Genomic DNA, 22,581 nt, shown 5'->3' on the forward strand with positions numbered 1-22,581 from the left:
TTTTTACAGAATGAAATTAAATTCTATAAATCATGTCAGAGTAAGAAAACAATTCCACTAGAAGCCTGGTTGATGTGTCTTCCCGCTCTATAACACTTTGAAAGTCTAGTTTCTGAGCAAATCTTGTCCAGACACGCCAAACCACCAAGGACAGTTCACTTTGTCTGCTTTCATTTTTTTCCATTTCTCTGTGTCAAACTATTCTTTAACACGAGAATTATTAATTCTGCCACAGAGTGCCCTCTGCTGGAAGCATATTGCTCCCATTTCCATGTCATGCATCCTCCACCGGCTATATGAATAGCTTTCAATTGGATGAATAAATCACGACTTGCCCACTAAGGCTTAGTACCACCATGGATGTAAATCTGAATGGGACCTACCACTGACATACACTATCCAGGTCTTTAGCACACTATTTCACATGGACCTGGACTTGTGTTCCTTTCAAACAACCAATGGAAATTAGAAGCTCTGCCCCAAATACTCCATTATCTCACTGGATGTATAATCAGCCCACGGGTTAACTTCATATCAATTCACTTCAATATAGATTATAGTAAATCAAAGTTTTTCATAGAGGCATATTTATTGTTGATTTAACTATACATTTTCCCAACATTTGACCATTTTTTTCACTTATGATTCGATTTTCCACATTCACTCTGTGCCAACCAGCCATAACATTATGACCACTGACCGGTGAATAACCTTGATTAACTCCTTACAATGGCATCTAAAAGTGGGTGGGATATATTAGGCAGCAAGTGAACATGTCCCTGATGTTGATATGTTGAAAGCAGAAAAAAAAACGTGCAAGCGTAAGGATTTGAGTGACTTTGACACGGGCAAAATTGTCTTGGCTGGGTGTACTGGGTCAGAGCATCTAAAAAAATTGCAGCTCTTCCTGATCTGCAGTAGTCAGGACCAACCAAAAATGGTCCAAGGAAGGAAAACCAGCAAAACCTTTAACAGGGTCATGAGGAGCAAAGGCCGATCTGTGTATTCTGAGCCAATAGATGAATTACTGTAGCTCAGATTACTGAACAAGTTAATACTGGTTTCAATAGAAAGGTGTCGGAACACTTTTTTGTGAATGGGGCTGCGTAGCCACAGACTGGTCAGGGTGCCCATGCTGACCCGTGTCCACAGCCAAAAGCACCTACAATATGAACATGAGCATCAGAACTTGACCACAGGGGCAATGGAATAAGGTGATCTGTTCTGATGAACTCAGGAAGGATTTGAGGTACACAAGTCTGACGTGTTGACTTAGTCTCCAAATTCTACAGAGCTCATACAATCGGGCATCTGTGGATGTGCTGGGAAAGTCCAATCCATGGAGGTCCCACCTTGCACCTTACAGGTTAAAGGATCTGCTGCTGAAGGCTTGGTGCCATATACCACAGTGTATTTTCAGAGGTCTAGTGGACTTCATGTCTCCATGGGTTATGGTGGGTGGTCATAACGTTACGGCTGACTGATGTGTAATGCCGATGGACACCAGGCTCTTCAGCATCCCTGTTGTTCAAGAGGGGGGGGGGGGGGGGGGGGGAACACATATACAATTATTGAAAAACTTTAATATTGTTCTGTTAACTAATATTTACATTTCCAGGTGCCAGTGATTTCTGCAGATGCCCTGTGACATCCAAAACGGTGCTGCCATGTCAGAGAAACGGGGGTAAAGGACAAAAAGACCATGTCTGTTATATGAAGTGGTAATAAACGCTCTCAATCAATAGTAAGTACCTATTTTCAACATTAGCATTATCAAATAGAAAGGTATAGTACGTTTACTTGTTTTAAACTTTTTGTTTACCTTTTTTTTTTGTTTTTGTTTTTTACATTTCATTAGTTGCTTGCTGGTTTCTAGCCTAGTCCAAAATGATGTCATACATTCCATGAGTCCTCATTGGCATATTTTTCTTCATCTGGGAGTAGGGGAGGAGGGGCTTTCTCAGTTAAGCACACCCTCCTGCTTGCATGCCTGAGCTGGACACCTGCCTGCAAGGGCAGATTAATTCCAGAAAGTAAATGCTACATAAAATGATCTGCCCTTACACAAGATGGCCACAGCTAGAAATGTTAGGGGGAGACATGGATGGATGGATACATTTGAAAACGCTATTTTAATTAATTTTTTATATACAAAACAGTTTGTGGTGCTCAGATAAAGTTTTTTTTTTTATTGTATTTTTATTAAATTATTTTCAAAATAAATACAATGATATGAAGCGTGGTAACAATCATTGAGCATAAATGATTAAAGAGTATAACAAAAACCTTGGAATATAAAAGCTAGAGGGTAACGTCCACATATGCAGGACACATGGGTGTTCTGCATAGCTATAACAGAAAGAGTAAGCAACTTACAGTTTATAAAAAAAAGGTGAAGTAACCACATTATATTGGGCCGGGAGGCCATAGTGCAACAACACAGTAGTAACACACTTAGGAGTAGCAAAGTGAGACACCAAGGAGGGGCAGCCAAATCTAGTACCCAAGAAGGAGGGTGAGAGGGAGGAAGGTAATCTCCAGGTGGGCTATGTTACAGCGGCCAGTTGTGGTTAATGAAGATTACCGGGTGGGGATGTCCCAAATTCCGACCGATCCCAGGGCTCCCAGATTTTGTCAAACTGGGGGACTAAATTGTGTACAGAGGCGGCCAGGAACTCCATTCTCCATATCTCGGACAACACTTGGAGGAACCTGGGCCAGGGAGGGGGAGCACCGGACAACCAGCATAGCAGAATGAGCCTCTTAGCAGCTAATAAGATATAGGAGATCAGCCGGTTTGTATCTTTAGATAAACCTGGAACAGGGAGGCCCAACAAGCAGTTTAAGGGCTCATATGGAAAGGGAAACCCCCCCCCCCCACCCCCCCGTCACCCCCAGCACCAATGACCCCACCTCCCTCCAAAAGGACCATATCAGGGAGCATTCCCAAAAGATGTGAAATAAGGAGCCAGTGGCAGTCCCGCATCGCCAACAGCGCGGCGAGACTGAGGGGTCAAACTTGTGGATGACATCAGGGGTTCTATACCAGAACATAAGGATTTTTATGGCCGTTTCCCTTTGTGTAACACATTTAGAGGCTTTAAAAGGTGGAGGCCCAAATCTTGTCTGACGTTTGTAGATTGATAGGTTTACCCATCAAATTGCCCCATTTACTCATGTACAAATGTGAAGATTCATTTAAGGGGATTGACTCATGGAGGATTTTATGGATAGAGGAGATCAGATGAATTGGCGAGGCCCCTGAGCGCATAGGTGTTCGAAGGCTGTGGGCTTGTTCAGGGTTAGAGTTGGTGATTTGGAGCTAAAAAAGTGTCTAACTTGTAGATAAAAGTAGAACAGTTGGTTGGGAATATCATACTTTTCATGTAAGGTCTCAAAGGCATAGAGCCTCCTTGTAATAGGATGCACCAAATTTCGATGTTGAAGGGGGGTGCTCAGATACAGTTAGGCTGCATTCTATGCATGAAGGTAAAAAACCTTAAATTTGCAGCTCCTCCTCAGGCCCCCCCCCCCCAAATACTTAACTAAGCCTGAACTTTATCCAGCATTGTGCACAAGAGCAGCAGCTCTCCTGGGTCTCTCCCTCCTTATTGGCTGAGATGCAGCAGCAGGCGTCATTGGTTCCAGCTGCTGTCAATCAGAGCCAATGAGGAGGGAGCAGGTGGTGGGGGCTCCGGAGTGGCCATGACACAAAGACACAGCAGGGTGAGCTCGAACAAGTGCTCCCATAGCAAGCGGCTTGCTATGGGGGCACTTGGCAGGGGGAAGGGGCCAGAACACCAGAGGGGGACCTGAGAAGTGGATGATCAGGTTTGCTCTGTGCAAAACCATTCACAAAGCAGGCACGTAGGACATGTTTGTAAAGGCAATTTTTTAAACAACAAACTTTAAGTCCTACTTTAACAAGATTTGCCCAAAACATTCCCAAAATGATTCATCTAAAAAAGGTGAAAAAATAGCTGCTACTGTACTATTAATATTCATCCAGTAAATGTCATATAATAAATATGCCAGGGAATGATGAGCAAATCCCACTGAATCTTAATTAGGTGAATTTACTATTTTTATTTTTTTACAAAAGCGAATCAAGGACAAATACACCCTGTAAGTTTATGTTGCCTTACTTTTTTGCTTTAGACTAAGGTAATAAAAATAGAGAGAAATAAACTCAGCTACAAACATTAATGTTACTTTATACTGCTAAAAATATAGCACACGTAGAACTAAAAGAAAAGCCAGCTTATTTCCATTTCTGTGCTTATTTATGGAAGGGGGTTATGTAGTGCTTCTGACCAGTTATGGAAGAAGGTTTTTTTTTTTTTTACTATATCTGACCCCAAGTTATATGTAAGGAGTCATGTACTGTGTGTGACCCATATTTATTATATAGAGGGGGTCATGTACTGCAGCTTACCCGATAATTAATTGTAAGGGGGTGTGTATTCGCTCAGTTATGGAGGAGGGAGATTCAAACAAACAAAAAAAAATAAAAAATCGGGTGGCTGCACTCCCACACTATGCAATTCGGCTTTATTGAAATAAACAAATGTCCATAAAAACAACTTAGCACAGACAGAGATGGCAAGTTTGATGCATTTCACATGGAATCCGTGCGTTATCAAAACCACATGAGAATGCAGTCACCAGCACAATATACAGTTGTGTTGATAAGTTTACATACCCTGGCAGAATTTATGATTTATTGGCTATTTTTCAGAGAATATGAATGATAACACAAACATTTCTTTCACTCATGGTTAGTGTTTGGCTGAAGCCATTTATTATCAATCGACTGTGTTTACTCTTTTTAAATCATAATGGCAACAGAAACTACCCAAATGACCCTGATCAAAAGTTGACATACCCCTGGTGATTTTGGCATGATAACATGCACACAAGTTGACACAAAGGGGTTTGAATGGCTATTAAAGGTAACCATCTTCACCTGTGATCTGTTTGCTTGTAATTAGTGTGTGTGTATAAAAGGTCAATGAGTTTCTGGACTCCTGACAGACCCTTACATCTTTCATCCAGCACTACACTAACGTTTTTGGATTCTGAGTCATGGTGAAAGCAAAAGAATTGTCAAAGGATCTGTGGGAAAACATATTAGATCTGTATAAAACAGGAAAGTGATATAAAAAGATATCCAAAGACTTGAGAATGCCAATCAGCAGTGTTCAAACTCTAATCAAGAAGTGGCAAATGAGGGGTTCTGTTGACCACGGTCAGGTAGCCCAACTAAAATTTCAGCCACAACTGCCAGGAGAATTGTTTGGGATGCAAAGAAAAACCCACAAATAACTTCAGGTGAAATACAGGACTCTCTGAAAACATGTGGTGTGGCTGTTTCAAGATGCACAATAAGGAGGCATTTGAAGAAAGATGGGCTGCATGGTCGAGTCGCCAGAAAAAAGCCATTACTATGCAAATGTCACAAAGTATCCCGCTTACAAAATGCCAAACAGCACAGAGACAAGCCTCAAACCTTCTGGCGTAAAGTCATTTGGATTGATGAGACAAAAATTTAGCTTTTTGGCCATAACCATAAACGCTACATTTGGAGGGGCATCAACAAGGCCTATGATGAAAGATAGAAGTGGATCGCTGATGTTTTGGGGATGTGTGAGTTACAAAGCCACAGGGAATTTGGTCAAAATTGTTGGCAAGATGAATGTAGTATGTTATCAAAAAATACTGGAGGAACATTTGCATTCATCAGCCAGGAAGCTGTGCATGGGACCTACTTGGACATTCCAACATGACAACGATCCAAAACACAAGGCCAAGTCAACCTGTCATTGGCTACAGCAGAATAAAGCAAAGGTTCTGGAGTGGCCATCTCAGTCTCCTGACCTCAATATCATTGAGCCACTCTGGGGAGATCGCAAGCGTGCAGTTCATACAAGACAGCCCGAGAATTTACAGGAGCTGGAGACTTATTACCAACAGGAATGGGCAACTTTACCATCTGCGAAGATAAAGAGCCTCATCCATAAATACCACAAAAGACTTCAAGCTGTCAGTGATGTTAAAGGGGGCAATACACGGATTTAAAAACTGGGGTATGTAAACCTTTGATCAGGGTAATTTGGGTAGTTTCTGTTGCCATTATGATTTAAAAAGCGTAAACACAGTTTATTGATAATAAATAGCTTTAGCCAAGCACTAACCATGAGTGAAAGAAAAGTTTTTGAATTATCATTCATATTCTCTGAAAAATGGACAAGAAATCAAATTCTGCAAGGGTATGTAAACTTCTGTATTAAAATTGTGATTTTATATATATAGTTGTGCTCAGGTGTGCCCAATCAGGTAATTGCAAATCCCATTCTAAGTCCTACAGTGTGTATATTAGAACTCTATAACAATCAGTTGAATTAAACCTTAAAGTGGATGTAAACCCACGCGCTCATCCTTTCTAAACTACTGCAATATTGGTTATCTAGAAGGATATACATGCCTCCTGCATCTATACTTATCTGTCAAATGTCTCCCCTCTGTCTGCTATGGGACCCGAAAAATTGCAGATTTTGTGGGTGGGTCGGTTTTCCAGGGTTCAGTGGGTGGAGTCGTGATGCCAGTAGACTCCCCGCCCACCTCTACACTCCCCTTATCAACATTTTCTCCTGTGTATTTCTTACACTGAACTTCTGCTATGATCACTAACATCCAGTTAAAACCCAGAAAAGTCCAAATCATGCTCAGGTGTGGAACAGCCAATCCTTGCAGAGCAGCAGAAGAAAAGTGGGAGGGAATTAAAAAATAATGCATATCTCTTAGGCTAGTGCACGAGATATGTAAATCACCTGTCACTCACAGCAAGGGGGAGGATTTGACAAAGTTTTTCTGTTTGTCAAGATTTAGCTCACTGAACAATAAAAGTGGATTGCTCAGAGCTGGATTAACTCTTTGTGGCAAGACTGGGCTCAAATGATAGGAAATCTTATACTCTACATTATGACATAACAAAACAAAAAATCCACTTTAAAAGATATAAAAAAAAATCTAAAATGGCATATTCAAGGCTTTGGGTATCTTTTGTATATCCTTTTCCATCTTTATAAAGTTCCATTACCTTGTTACACAGGTCTTTTGACTGTTTTTTTTCTACCTCCTCATGGCTCAGTGTCTAGCCTGATTGGAGCATCCAAGTGAGAGCTAATAAACATATGACTATTTATACAAAGACACTAATTGTGATTTAAAAAGCCACAAATATGAGAAATTAAAGAGGTTGTAAAAGTAAATATAATGCATTAAGGTGAAAAAACAACAGTCCCCCCTTTTAACTTACCTGACCCCCCTCGAAAGTCCCGTGGTCGCCCCCCCAACGTCCTGTTCGCCACTCAGCCTGGTCGCTGATTGGCTGGAGTGGATGGATTGAAAGGAGTGCAGCCATTGGCTTGCGCTGCTGTCAATCACAGCCAATGACACGGACCATGTGATACAGCGAGCGGCTATATCCAGGGGGCGCACCCACAAGTGCTTCTCACCATGCGAGGGAGCTCGCATTAACGCGAGAAGTACTTGCGAGAGGAAGCAGAGACAGCCGCCGAGGGACCCCAGAAGAGCAGGTTCGGGGCCACTCGAGCTGCACAGTGGAGGTAAGTATAACATGTTTGTTATTAAAAAAAAAAAAAAAAACAACTTTGTGATAATAAATGGCTTCATGCAATCACTTATCCTTAAATAAAAGACAGTTTTTTTTTGGCATGATCAGTTATATTTTCAATATTAATGCCAAAATTTCACAATTTCTGGCAGGGTATGCAAACTTTTGAGCACAAGTGTGTGTGTGTGTGTGTATATATCTCTATCTATATATATATATACACACACACACGCACACACACACACACACACACACACACACACACACACACACACAACAGTGGAACAAATTCAGATCATTTCCGTGTACATTACTGGAACAGAGAATAGCAAGGATACACTGCTTTCTTTCCCTTCTTATTATTAATATATTCTGGGTAAATGGTGTCTGGATAATCTCAGGACTGTAAAATATAACAGAAAGTAATATCACATAATACAGCATAATATTTTTCTCTTGATTTGGCGTATTAGAAATGGTGCAGTTCAAACTTTCTGCATACTATGTGTGACCTCTGGAATGTTTTTTTTCTTTTTTTTGCTTCTTCATTGAGCTCCATGCCTGGGAAAGAAGCCAAGTTACAAGTCATGTAGATTAGCGTAGATCAGAGAAGCAGGATTGAGTTGCTTCAAGAAACAAGTGAGAAGAGGCCATTCTCAGACACGAGAACACCAGGGTCCGCAGTGTGCGAGATGGGCTTCTTTCCATTGATCCGATGCTTGTATTCACCTGCCATCAAAGCCTCCACTCCATAATAACACCCCAAAGCATTTAACTCTCTCACTAGCAGAGAACATCCAACATGGCTATCTTGCTGTCTTGAAGAAAAAGCAGATTCCCACCATGGATATTTGATACGTATATACTCGAGTATAAGCCGAGATTTTCAGCCTCTTTTTTGAGGCTGAAAGTGCCCCCCTCGGCTTATACTCGAGTCATCGCTGTCTGCCCGCTCGATCAGCGTGTCGAGCAGACAGACAGCGGCCATTCTATTCAAAAGCCGCGCCTCCGGCTCCGCCTTCGCCTGTGATAGGCGGAACACTGAATTTCCCAGCAGCCTGTGTTCCGCCTATCACGGACATCGTATCATCCTCGTACTACGGACGAGGATGATACGACGTCTGTGATAGGCGGAACACAGGCTGCTGGGAAATTCAGTGTTCCGCCTATCACAGGCGAAGGCGGCGGCGCAGCTTTTGAATTTTACAATGGCCGCCGACGAAGAGGGCACGGGACGGAGGCAAGGCAAGGCACGGCACGGCACGGGACGGGACGGGGGCAAGGCAAGGCACGACACGGGACGGATGCAAGGCAAGGCACGGCACGGGACGGAGGCAAGGAGGCAAGGCACGGGACGGAGGCTCGGGACAAAGGTAGGCTGGACACACACACACACACACACACACACACGGATGGATGGAGACACACACAGGGATGGATGGATGGATGGATGGAGACACACACACACAGGGATGGATGGATGGATGGATGGAGACACACACACACAGGGATGGATGGATGGATGGATGGAGACACACACACACAGGGATGGATGGACACACACACACACAGGGATGGATGGACGGACACACAGGGATGGACGGACACACAGGGATGGACGGACACACAGGGATGGACGGACACACACACAGGGATGGACAGGCATGTCTCACCCTCGGCTTATACACGAGTCAATAAGTTTGCCAGTTTTTTTGGGGGTAAATTGGGGGCCTCGGCTTATATTCGGGTCGGCCTATACTCGAGTATATACGGTATTAAGGAGTCCCTAATAAAAAACAAATGGTGTTTATAGCGTGTTACAATGTAGTATGAATATGAGGTCATTATCATATTCACTATGAAATAAACATAAACTGCAGTGATAAATACGCGCGTTATGTTTTCTCATGAGCTAAAAATACCCAAAGTAATTCGATTGTCATTAAAGCGGACCTTCAGTCATTTTTTCATGTTTCCATCTATTACATCTTCTGCCCTTGTCGTTTTAACTTTGGATAGTAAAACTTTTTCGGTCAATAAATACCGTTATACACTTCCTATTTCTTGTCTGGTCATTAGCCTAGGCTTATGACCTCATGCACAGCTCTCTCACTCGTTAGAGTTTGCCAGGAAAGGAGGGCCAATGAGAGCTGCGGAGCTGGAGGTGTGCCTCTGTGTAAATCCAGGAAGTGAACAGGCAGCAGCTTCAGCTGCCCACAGTTAAAATGGATACAGCCAGACTCAGAGGAGAGAGATTTCTGCAGCATATTGGCAAGTACAGAATCACAGTATATATAAAATAATATGCAAAGTGGTTGGAGAGAAGCTTCAGAATGGCAAAGATGTTTTTATTGCAGATTAAATGAGCAAACTGCAGTTCCTCTTTAAAGAGCAACTGCAGTCTGCTCACATAATTCATATTAAAAACATCTTTGCCATTCTAAAACTTCCCTCCAACCACTTTGCAATTTTTTTTTTATATATACTGCGATTCTGTATTTGCCAAATATGCTGCATAAATATCCCTCCACTAAGTCTGGCTGTAATCATTTTAACTGTGGGTAGCTGAAGCTGCTGCCTGTTCACTTCCTGGATTTACACAGAGGCACACCTCCAGCTCTGCAGCTCTGATTGGCCCTCTTATGACTCACCCCCCCCCCCCCCTTCCCTTCCTGGCAAACTCTCACCAGAGTGAGAGAGAGCATGATGTCAAACACCTAGGGATTTTTCCAGACAAGAAACAGGAAGTGGGCTGTATAAGGTATTTACTGGCAGAAAAAAAAATATATGTTTTACTATCCAAAGTTAAAACAACAAGGGCAGAGGATTCCGAGGAGGTGTCGGAATCCTTCTAGCCCCACATAGCACATTTCAGGTACTTCAGCCACCTCCCACTCTGTCACTCTCCTCTTTCAAAGCACACTGCATTCGTCTTTTCACTCCAGTTTCTCTGAGGATAGCGGTGACCTACAGGCCCCCTAGACCAGTATCAACCTTTCTTAATGACTTCTCTGCCTGGCTACCCTACTTTCTTTCTTCTGAAATCCCCACAATTATTTTCGGGGACTTCAACATCCCTATTAATACTAACACTCCTGCCACTTCCAAACTTCTCAGCCTAACCTCCTGCTTTGACCTGAAGCAGTGGAAACATGCTCGTACTCACTCCGAAGGCAATACCCTTGACCTCGTTTTCTCTCACCTTTGAACTCCAAGCAATATTTCTAATTATCCATTCCCTCTCTCTGATCACCACCTTATTAGTTTCACTCTTTCCCTCTCCTCCACCTACTCTCCCTCCAACTGCCTAAAATTTACCTGCAGAAACCTACGTCATCTCAACCCTTCTCTTCTCTGCTATCGACAACCTCTACAACAAAATATCACTATCCCGCACCAACCTAGCCACTTCTGTCTACAACGCTTCACTTCTAGCCTCACTGGACTCACTGGCCCCCCTCACTACACACAGAATCAGGCCCGACCCCTCCAACCTTGGCAAAGAGATGATACTAGAAGATTGAAAAAACGTAGTCATGCTCATGAGCGCCTGTGGTGTAAGACTAAGTCTCAGAGAGATTTCAACCGATATAAATCTGCCCTCCAAAAACACAATTCCAGCCCCCTCTCTGCCAAGCAGACCTATTTCATCACTCTCATTAGCAACTTATCATCCCATCCCGTCCCTGTCAACTCTTCTCTACCTTCAATTCTCTACTTCGTCCTCCACCACCTCCATCCACCAACTCACTCACTGCCCAGGAGATCGCCAATCACTTCAAACAGAGGATTGATACAATTCGCGAGGAGATCTCTACTGTTCCGATACCCTCCACACATTACACTTCATGCCCACAGGCACAGTCATTACTTCCCTCTTTCAACCCCACCACTATAGATGAGGTTGATAAACTACTTGCTAATATCCACCTTACCACCTGCCCTCTGGCTACTGTTCCCTCACAAATGCTACGTTTACCGTCTGGCTCTATGCTACACTCTCTAACCCACATCTTCAATCACTCCCTCTCTTCTGGCATCTTTTTCAACTCTCTAAAACATGCACTTGTCAGACCCATACTTAAAAATCCCTCACTGGACCCATCCAATCTTAACAATCTATGCCCCATCTCCTTGCTCCCTTTCTTATCCAAACTCCTAGAACGTCTGGTCTACAACCGACTGAGCGTCCACCTCGCTGATAATAGCCTTCTTGATCCCCTTCAGTCTGAATTTCGTCCTCAACACTCCTAAAACTAACAAACAAACAATCTACTAATGGCCAAAACCAATCAAAACTATTCTGTACTCCTACTTCATGCCTTTGGTCTCTGTGACTGTAGTCTTCGCTGGTTCTCTTCCTACTTATCCAACTGCACCTTTAGGGTTTCTTACAACTATACTTCCTCATCTCCTCTTCCTTTCTCAGTTGGGGTCCCCCAAGGTTCTGTTCTTGGACCTCTCCTATTTCCAATCTACACCTCCTCCTTGGGTCAGCTGAACATCTCTCTGCGCTGACGACACCCAAATCTATTTCTCTACCCCTCAGCTCACTCCCTCTGTATCACCAATTTACTATCAGATATATCAGTCTGGATGTCACACCACTTCCTCAAACTCAATCTATCCCAAACCAAACTTATAATTTTTCCTCCCCATATGCCCCTTCCCCTGATCTCTGTCAAAATCGATGGCACAACTATAAGCACATCCCCATATGCCAAGGTTCTAGGTGTAGTCCTGGACTCTGAACGCTCCTTTAAGCAACACGTCCAATCACTGTCCAAACCCTGCCGCCTCAACCTCTGCAACATCTCCAAAATATGCCCCTTTCTAACCAATGACACAACAAAGCTCTTAATTCACTCGCTGGTCATCTCTCGGCTTGACAACTGCAACTCCCTTCTCAATGGCTTACCTCTACATAGTCTATCACCTCTACATAGTCTATCACCTCTTCAATCCATCATGAATGCTGCTGCCAGACTCATCCACCTTACCAATCGCTCTGTGTCTGCTACTCCTATCTGTCAATCCCTCCACTGGCTTCCGCTCGGCCAAAGAATTAAATTCAAAATACTAACAACTACATACAAAGCCATCCACAATTTAGCCCCCAGCTACATCATTAGCCTAGTCTCTAAATACCAACCTACTCGTTCTCTTTGTTCCTCAAAAGACCTCCTGCTCTCTAGCTCCCTCGTCACCTCCTCCCATGCTCGCCTCCAGGACTTTTCCAAAGCCTCTCCAATCCTATGGAATGCCCTAACCCAATTTGTCCGCTTATCTCCTACTTTATTAGCATTTAGACAATCCCTGAAAACCCCTCTCTTCAGAGAAGCCTGCCCTACCCACACCTAACAACCATATTTTCATTTTCTCCATCAGCTCATCCCCCACAGTTATTACCTTTTGTTTCCACTTGACCCTCCCTTCTAGATTGTAAGATCTAACGATCAGGGCCCTCTGATCCCTCCTGTATTGATTTGTATTGCAAGTGTTCTGTCTGCCCTCATGTTGTAAAGCACTGCACAAACTTTTGGCTCTATATAAATCCTGTATAATAATAATAATAATAATCCATGAAGTCCAAGTTAAAGTGTGGCGTTTAATGTCTCCTTTGGCAATATGGGTAAGGTCTTCCAACAGACAGACCTTGTTAACGTTATGTAGCCAGGACTTTATGGGTGGAATTAGAGGTTGGTCCCAAAAGGCCGGTATGAGAGCCTTATGCCCTGTACACACGGTCAGACTTTCAGACGGAAAATGTATGATCGGATCTTGTTGTTGGAAAATCCGATCGTGTATGGGCTCCATCGGACTTTTCTTTGGAATTTCTGACACACAAAGTTTGAGAGCAGGATCTAAAATTTTCCAACAACAAAATCCAATTGTTTAAATTCAGATCGTGTGTAGACAATTTCCGATGGACAAAGTGCCACACATGCTCAGAATAAATTACGAGATGAAAGCTATTGGCTACTGCCCTCTTTATAGTTCCGTCGTACGTGTTCTACATCACCGCATTCTGAACGATTGTTTTTTCCGACAACTTTGTGCGACCACGTGTATGCAAGACAAGTTTGAGCCAAAATCTGTCAGAAAAAATCAGACTGATTTTGCCGTCAGAATTTCCGACTGTGTGTATGGGGCATTAGCTGCATTCAGAAAGCGTGGGATGAGGGAGCGTTTATATCTGCCAATTGGCTCACGAGTGGCATGAAAAAGTATGGTCCATGGGTCATTAGGAAAGTGGATGTCTGCTATCAGGTATATCATCCTGAGAATGTTGACCCAATGAGGGCGGATTAGAGGACAGGACCACCAAAATATGAGCATGAGTAGCAATGTTTCCACAGTTCCTCCAACATAACGGGGATATGAAGGAGAACATTCATTGTAGCTTGGAGGGGAAATCTTTTAAATGTGGAAACTAGCTCTGGTGACAATCAGGAATTTCCTAATTTTGGGGAGATTTCCTCTCACTTCCTGCTACAGGACAAGTGAAGGGAAATCTACCCAATGAAATCTAGAAAAAAAACATGACAGGGTTTTAATGATTCTCTGTTTTATCCAAATGAAAATGTCTTGACTTTAGATATACTTTTAGGCCGGCCATACACGGTTCAAATCTTGGCCGGTTAAGCAGGAACTCTCTATGGGTTGCCTTAGCAGGTAGTGAGTAAAATTCCTCTTTGTCTCTGTAACAAAATTCATATTGAAAGTGCTAAGGTAGGCTTGACTCCGATTGCTGGTTGTTACATATTGCTGCCTGTATTGTAGCGACAGTAAGGAGCCTGCAGTAGGTGTGTTGGAAACATGTGGGGGTTCTCAGACTACTGACAAAAGCTAATGAGGGATACTGATGCAATACAGTCTGAAAGAAAAACCGGAAGCATGGAGCTGACAAGCCGTATTCCATGCATGTTATTTAAGTAATTATTTACACTTTTGAGTAATGCCTACTTTAAATCGCAGATCTCCATCTCATAGATGAAACCAGCCAAAATCAGTATGAGGTGACATGACCCTTATGATTTTAATGTGCATTATAATCAGAATTGTTTTAGCCGCTTTGAAAAATAAAAATAAAATAAATAAACATTATGTATTGAGTTTCTCATTATTCAGAAAATAAGACTTTTCATACTATATTGAGCTTCAGTCCTGAGACTAAACTGTAATCAGGGAGCAATGTTTTGTCTGCAACTATCAACTCTACTAAGCAAAAAAAGGATCTTTGAACAATGATCTTACCATATAGTCAAGGGAACATTCAAGGATATTTCGAAGACAAATAGTGACACAACCGCGGTAAGAACCTTCAATACAAAAATGAAAATACATATTACTAAAATGGACTTTAGAAGACAAATCACGTGGATATTCAGATTGCATTTCTAGACATTTTTATCCTTTTAGAGAAAATGGGGAAGGGTTAGATTGGAGAACATACTAAAAGCAAAAACAGGAAGTTCAGCCCGCTGCAATTACAGATAGTAAGAGTATGCTGTCAAGAATACTAGGTCAATGTTCTTACTCAACCCTAAACAACTTTGGCTAGTGTTCCACTTTAAAGGGTGATTCACATGTGATAACACGCACATTACCAAAACACATGGTAATACATACAACTGCCTTTGAACAGGCAGCATACAGTTTCCTACATTGCTGTACATTGTGATAACGCATGGTAACGTGCCATTGTGTATAGCACCCCAATACACCTAGCCAACATACCACAACACATTTTTAAAGCAAGAAAACACACAGTTGTAAACCATCTATGCATTGTGGTGCTGTAGGGGCTAGATTTAGACCTTGGGGGCCTGGGGATGTCAGTTTCGGGGGGCCTTTCATATGCAGAACTGTTTTACATTTTCAATGAGAGTCACACATGTTTAAAATGCATGACACGTCATTATGAGGTCATGCCTGGGCACGTACACACACACACACACACACACACACACACACACACACAGTCACAGCGTGGTTCGCTTGAGCTCCCATCATTTGTTTTTTAAAAACACGACAATATACAAGTTCAGAGTAAAAACTTTTACAAATGATGGCCAAAATATTACTTCCCAAAATGCATTTATTAAAAGAAAGTTTTTTTTATTATTATAGATTTTAAATTATTTTATTGTTTATTTTTTTAAAGGGGGTTTTATATTATTTTTGTATAGAGAGGCAGTTTCCCCTTTTGCCCTCTTTTAAATCTAGCATTGGGTACTGTGGGTCTGGGAGAATATTGCAGGTCTGTTAAAACCTATATTGTTGTATTATTATGAATGAGCAGCCTTACTGTAATGCACATTAATACGTAAAATAATACACATTAACACATATGTGGTTACAAACCACAATGGAGAAGAGTTGTCTGAATGGGTCGTAGTGTTCCAGGTCTACACACAATGGTTTAGACCTATTAACACTGCCTTTGTTTCTCAAGCTGAGAAGGCTTCTATTATAATAAAATAATATAATAAAATTAGCAGAACTCCTAGATCATAAGTGTTTAATCCCACTTTGCTTAAACGTTAACCCATTCTTTGTCAATGCAGGGAAAAGCAACATGTTCACTATGATGTCAGCCTCCATGACTGCTTATGCCGTGTATACACGGTCGGAATTTCGAGCAAAAAAAGTCAGACGGACTAATTTCATCGGATATTCTGATTGTGTGGGGTTCATCTGACTTTTTTTTCAAAAATTCTGATGGACCTAGAGTAGAACATGTTTTAAATCTTTCCGACGGAATCAATTCCTATTGGGAAAACCGTTCGTCTGTATGCTGTTCCGACAGACCAAAAACAACGCATGGAAAAGGTTGGAACAGGTATATATTCCAGGTCCATGTGTTTTAGGGACAGTATCATACTCTAGTACAAAGCTTGCATATTTAAAAAAAGCAGAAAACTAAGACAAATAAATTAACAACGCCTACCCCCCCCCCCCCCCCCCCAACACTCAAAACACTCAATTTCTATGCAATCAGGCAGGCCCTTGAACTAGAAAGCTGAAGGTAAATCTAAAGAAAATTGAATGGTGTATGGCCAGCTTTAGAGTAAGAAAAAATTAAAATCTGAAGCACCTAACACTTCTGTTCATGTCCCTTGCCAACACTGCTTATTTGAGTGACAACTGGTGATCCAGTGCTGTAGCCTGTGCTCACTCCAACCAGTCACCTTTATATTATGTTGGTATGCATCCAGGCAGCAATGTGGACACTCCAATAGGAGCCACTGCAATGAAGGAGCTAGAAGTGGAGCCTGGTTCACTACATGACCGCAGCATGTTAAGGGGCTTTTAGCTTAGAATGACTATCTGGGGGAAAGGACAAAGACAGAGAGGGGGTTAATGTCCAGAAGAGAGAGAAGGGTTAATGTCCAGAGTTCAGCTTTAAAACAGAGTAATTAAGTACAGTAAAACCTTGGATTGCGAGCACAATTTGTTCCGAAAACATGCTTGTAATCCAACGCACTCATATATCAAAGCAAATTTCCTCAGAAGAAATAATGGAAACTCAAATGATTTGTCCCTTAAACATTTAATTAAAAAGGTTATAGCAATGTGACCAGGTTGTGTAACCATAAAATGTCCATCCACAAATGACAGTCTCCACAAGGGGATTAGAAGATAAATCCAGCAGGAGCTACAGAGTACAAAAGAGAAGAGAGGCGCCTCTATTGCCCTGTACACACGACCAGTTTTCGTGTCGGAATAAACTCTGAAGGTTTTTCCGACGGAATTCCGCTGAAACTGTCTTGCGTACACAGGATCACACCAAAGTCCGACCGTCAAGAACGCAGTGACGTACAACGCGTTACGATGGGACTAGAAAAAGGAAATTCAATAGCCAGTAGCCAATAGCTTCCGTCTCGTACTTGCTTCAGAGCATGCATCGTTTTTGGTCCGTCGGAAAACAGCATACAGACGAGCGGTTTTCCAGATCGGAATTGGTTCCGTCAGAAATATATAAAACATGTTCTCTTTCTTGGTCCTTCAGAATTTTTGACGTAAAAAGTCAGATGGGGCATACACACGATTGGAATATACAATGAAAAGCTTCCGTTGGACTTTTTCCTGTCGGACATTCCGCTCATGTGTATGCAGCATAAGTATAGCAATATGTTGCTCTTCTCTTTTATACTCAGCTGTGACATGGCATTACTTGTATATCAAGTCAAAATTTATATAAAAGTTTTTGCTGGTCTTGCAAAACGCTCTTACACCAAGTTACTCTCCAACAAAGGTTTTACTGTATATGTAAACCCAAACATTAAATCTGATAAATGCCTAAACATGTTAAAGAAATTTCAAGTCATTTTCTTTTTCAATTTTCAGTTTTCATTAAAATAATGCAGAGAGGTTCTAACACAAGTTCCCTTTGTGTAAGGGCTTATGAACATTACATAGGTGTACAATATGTTGCGTTCTGCTGAGTAAATCAAAACAAGAAAATTCTAAATCAATCCACACTTTGCTTTTGACAGTATTTTATGCTGCATGCATGTAAATGTTTGTGCAAACACATGTGTACAGCATGAATGGATCATGTGGCCCACAGCTGTCTACTGAATTAAGGGCCGAGGTGCAGACGTGTAGTCAGCAGCAACGACAGAGAAGAATTAACTTTGCTTCAGTCATTCTGAACAACTAAAGGTTGAGTTAATTCTGCAAATGTGTCGCTACCTATACATTTTTGAGGTTTACATCACTCGGAATAAGTCATTCATGCGGTGCAGGTGCAGAATTACCCAATCCTTTAGCCATTCAGAATAAACAATGTGTAGGCAGTGGTGGTAAATGTGCAGAATGATTTGTGCATCTCAACTCATATGAACATAAGTGCATGTCCATATGAGTTTCGTCCCAATTCTTGTGTCAACCTGTAACAAGTGCTGCTAATACAGTGCCAGTTTCAACATTCATTCTGTGGGCAGTGCCGGATTTTGACCTTGGGGGGCCCTTTAAGTTCTGGGGCCCGTCAACATAGAAATTCAATTATACGACAAATAAAAAAGTGAACTGGAATGAATTATAAACAGCATTTGTTTTAAAAAAAATATAATCATAATAAAAGTTAGGTTCTGAAGAAGACACTGGTCTGATTTTTTTCCCCCTCAATTTTATTGACTGTAATGTCCTGTACACACGGTCGGACATTCCGACGACAAAATCCGTCTGATTTTTTCCAACGGATTTTGGCCCAAACTTGTCTTGTATACACACGGTCACACAAAGTTGTCAGAAAATCCGATCGTTCAGAACGCGGTGACGTAGAACACATACCACAGGACTATAAAAAGTATCCAATAGCTTTCGTCTCATAATTTATTCTGAGCATACGTGGCACTTTGTCCGTCAGAATTGTCTACACACGATCGAGATTTAAATGATCGGATTTTGTTGTCGGAAAATTTTAGATCCTGTGCTCAAACTTTGTGTGTCGGAAATTCAGATGGAAAAAGTCCGATGGAGCCCACACACGATCGTATTTTCCGATAACAAGATCCGATCGCACATTTTCCGTCATTAAGTCCGACCGTGTGTACAGGGCATTAGAATACACATTACACAGGTAAAAAGAACTGGCAATTCATACATCAGGTATGCATCACACTACAATATTTACAAAAAGTCTTTCTTCCTGCACTTAGCATTTGCAAAATCTTTAACCATCTCATTAAAAACGGTATCATCCCAAGGACACTGCTCTCATCGGCCAGTAGGTACAGAGCACTTATGGCCGGTACACACGATCAGAAAATCGTACGAAAAATACCGCTTTCTAAGCAATCTGATATAATATAATATATAATCTGATCATTAGTACACAGCTTTCGAAGGCCGATCAAGATACGGTAATTCATACAAAATTATCTGATGGAACAACCACAAAAAATGTTCTCGTACGATACCAGATCGTACAATTTTAATTTAAAGCGGTAGTAAACCCGCTATTTTTTTTTTTTTTAACACCTGCAAAGCAAAAGGCATAATGAGCTAGTATGCACCACATACTAGCTCATTATGAAATACTTACCTTAGAACGAGGCCCCGACATCTGGCACGATCCACGCCGAGGGAGCTGACATGCTCCCTCGGCGTTTCTTCCGGGTATCGCGGCTCCGGCGCTGTGAGTGGCCGGAGCCGCGATATCGTCACTCCCACGCATGCGCGCGGGAGATTTCTTTCCGGCCGCTGGCCACTGCCGGATTTTCAGGCCGAGAATCCCCTCGTGCGCATGCGCCGCTGCAGTCAGCGGCGCATACCGAGGGGAATATCTCCTAAACCGTACAGGTTTAGGAGATATTTTTTTTACCTACAGGTAAGCCTTATTATAGGCTTTCCTGTAGGTAAAAGTTACAAAAAAAAGGAGTATACAACCACTTTAATCAGTACAGTTGCCGCCTGGAAATACAATGCATTAAACTATATCCCTTCCAAATTTTTATTTGGTCAAACGAGAATTCTCATAACTTTGGTAACCTCTATTTCCAATATGAGACTAGCCGCATACAAAAAAAAATAATAATAATATTGACGATCATTCGTCCAATAATTTCATTGTGTGGACCAGGCTTTCGTCTTTAATGGGTCATTGAAGTTCTCAAATAATTCTTCAGAAACAATTTTCTGAACAACCTTTCTCCCGAACAACTAGTGACTATAATGCTCAAATATATTGAAAGAGCTACATTAACACATGGAAAGGTATCAGCAAACTTCTCATCTTGTAATAAAACTGACAGTTGAGATGGAGTGAGACATGACCAGAGCTTGGCAAACAGGACGATTTCCTCAACAACGCACCACTGAAGTCTCGAGGAAAAATACGTTTAATTTCTTTTTTTTTTTTTTTTTTTAAGGCTGGGTTCACACTATTGCAAATTGGATGCGGGTTTCTCCACATCCAATTCACATGTCAGGAGATTGTGACCGGCCATCAATGGAACTGGTTCACACATCTCTGGAGCGAATTGCACACAGGTCCTGTGCGTCTTCTGGTCTGTTTCAGGTCTGAATTCAGACCGAAATCGGACCTGAAAACGCGAAACAAGGACGCACCAGACCCCCTGCTGTGAGCCGCTCAGTACTGCAGTGTGAACCCAGCCTAAAGGAAGTCTGGGGCCCCCTCTGGCAGAGGGGCCTGGGGGCATTGCCCCTTTTACCCCCTTATAAATCTGGCACTGTATTTGGGCATGGTCCACTGTTGTCATCACCAGGAAACCTGCCCAAAAGATTGCCATGCAGCCATCATTGAAGTGCATGTAGACATGAGGCAGCTTCAAAAGGGGCTGCAGGAGATCAGCAGCACTGTGATGCAACAAAAGGTAATAAGTATTTTATTTTAAAAAATTGTCAATTGTCATCCAGTTTGGATTTTTAAGTGTTTTAATAAATACTAGACTCAGGGCTGTTTTTACTTTTACCCGTCTAACATATAACACAAAAACTATGCAGCAGTGTTGATGGTCTTTGCTTTGTTTTTCATGTTGTGTCTTTCACAATGAAAGGAATGTTAAAAAGCATCCTATTTTGGTCAGAAATATTTGAGCTTTGAATAGCGTTAGAAAGAATGAAGCCTCACAAAGAGTGGCCAGGGAGTGTTCTGGTCTCCTGTGTCCTTGCACGACTTCCTGGCTGATGCCAATTCACAGAGAGAGACGGGATCACAGGTTCAGCTCAGGGGAGATCATGTGCCTACTTGTTTAGAAAACACAATAAGAAAACTTGGCATACGAGATGCGGACGGAGCGATTTCACCCTGTCATTAATAAGTAGAGTTGCCAAAGAATTGTCCAGATTTTTCCACTAAAATATTTGCACAATAGTTCTCTGAACTGTTTTGGGGAGTATCTACAAAAACACAATCTATTTTTATTTCTGCTAAAAGAGAATTCTTTTCTTACAGATTTTTGCCAGTTACTTTCGCATCTACAGGATGCAGCATGTAATCCAGACTTACATTTTAAATATAAACCAAGTATCAGACAAACGTTAGATTTCAATAGAAATAAAAAGCTGAAGGCAAATACAGGGCTTGCAAGACAACAAATTACACTGTATGTAGAGCTACATGATTTTCTCAGCAGTGTCTATGAAGTAGGGATTTCAAATAAGTATGCATTGCTGTCAAATGGCAAATATTAAACTATAGTGTAGCGCTAAAAAATAAAAGTGACCTTATATATAACTTTTCAGTAATCTCACAGTATTAAATAAATGTCAAACCAAGATTATATAACATTCATTTGAAAATAATATTCATCCAAATACACCTTATGTGCACAATTTTTTGTGTAAAAAAATTTAATAAAAGATGAAAATATCTGGTTATAAAATATAAAGTGATGCAAAGAAGTCCAAAAAGAGATACAAAAAAGTCTCTTATAGATATTGATCCAATCCACACGTGAAGTAGAAATCACCGTCCACCTTCTTTATATGAAGACAGCATGCAGACACCACGTGGTATTCCCATCACCAGTTATGATATAGGCTTACCAGATATAATGGATCCAAACGAATATACATTCGAAGGATCACAAAGGCTTATGCACTCTTATGCAGATCTCTCAAAGATAAACTCTCCAGGGAACTTTCAGATCAAACTATTCCATTCAAGTACTTAATAATGAAATATCTTCAGCAATGTAATCCAGCTCACATTGTCGAACCCATGCAAAAGGAAATAGGGGCCACAATAGTGTAATTCCGTTTTAAAAGAAAATTTAATAAAAAAGTAATGAACTTACATGTATACAATGAATCAAGCGCTTATTTCATAAAAAACACAGCTGCAGTAGGAGTCCCGACGCGTTTCGTCCTCAGATGACGTCTTTTGAGGACGAAACGCGTCGGGACTCCTACTGCAGCTGTGTTTTTTATTAAATAAGCGCTTGATTCATTGTATACATGTAAGTTCATTA

The 22,581-nt window shown here is 41.6% G+C and overlaps 1 protein-coding gene across 2 annotated transcripts in view; it reads right to left on the reverse strand.

The window, feature by feature from the left end:
* SLC35D4 (solute carrier family 35 member D4) overlaps positions 1-22,581 on the reverse strand; it is a 169,891-nt gene that overhangs the window by 16,933 nt on the left and 130,377 nt on the right. The window contains exons 14-15 of one of the 2 annotated variants that reach the window (XM_077492572.1): positions 14,894-14,958; positions 1,831-2,007 (exon numbers count right to left, since the gene is read on the reverse strand). In XM_077492572.1, the coding sequence (XP_077348698.1) occupies positions 1,965-2,007; positions 14,894-14,958 (108 nt within the window). In that variant the 3' untranslated portion in view covers positions 1,831-1,964. Of the gene's footprint in view, positions 1-1,830; positions 2,008-14,893; positions 14,959-22,581 lie in introns of those variants that run through there. The other variant, XM_077492571.1, reaches the window with a different exon arrangement.

The sequence above is a fragment of the Lithobates pipiens genome, unplaced genomic scaffold, assembly GCF_037356315.1.
Source record: "Lithobates pipiens isolate NorthernLeopardFrog02 unplaced genomic scaffold, aLitPip1_a1.2 Scaffold_19, whole genome shotgun sequence".
Lineage (NCBI taxonomy): Eukaryota > Metazoa > Chordata > Amphibia > Anura > Ranidae > Lithobates > Lithobates pipiens.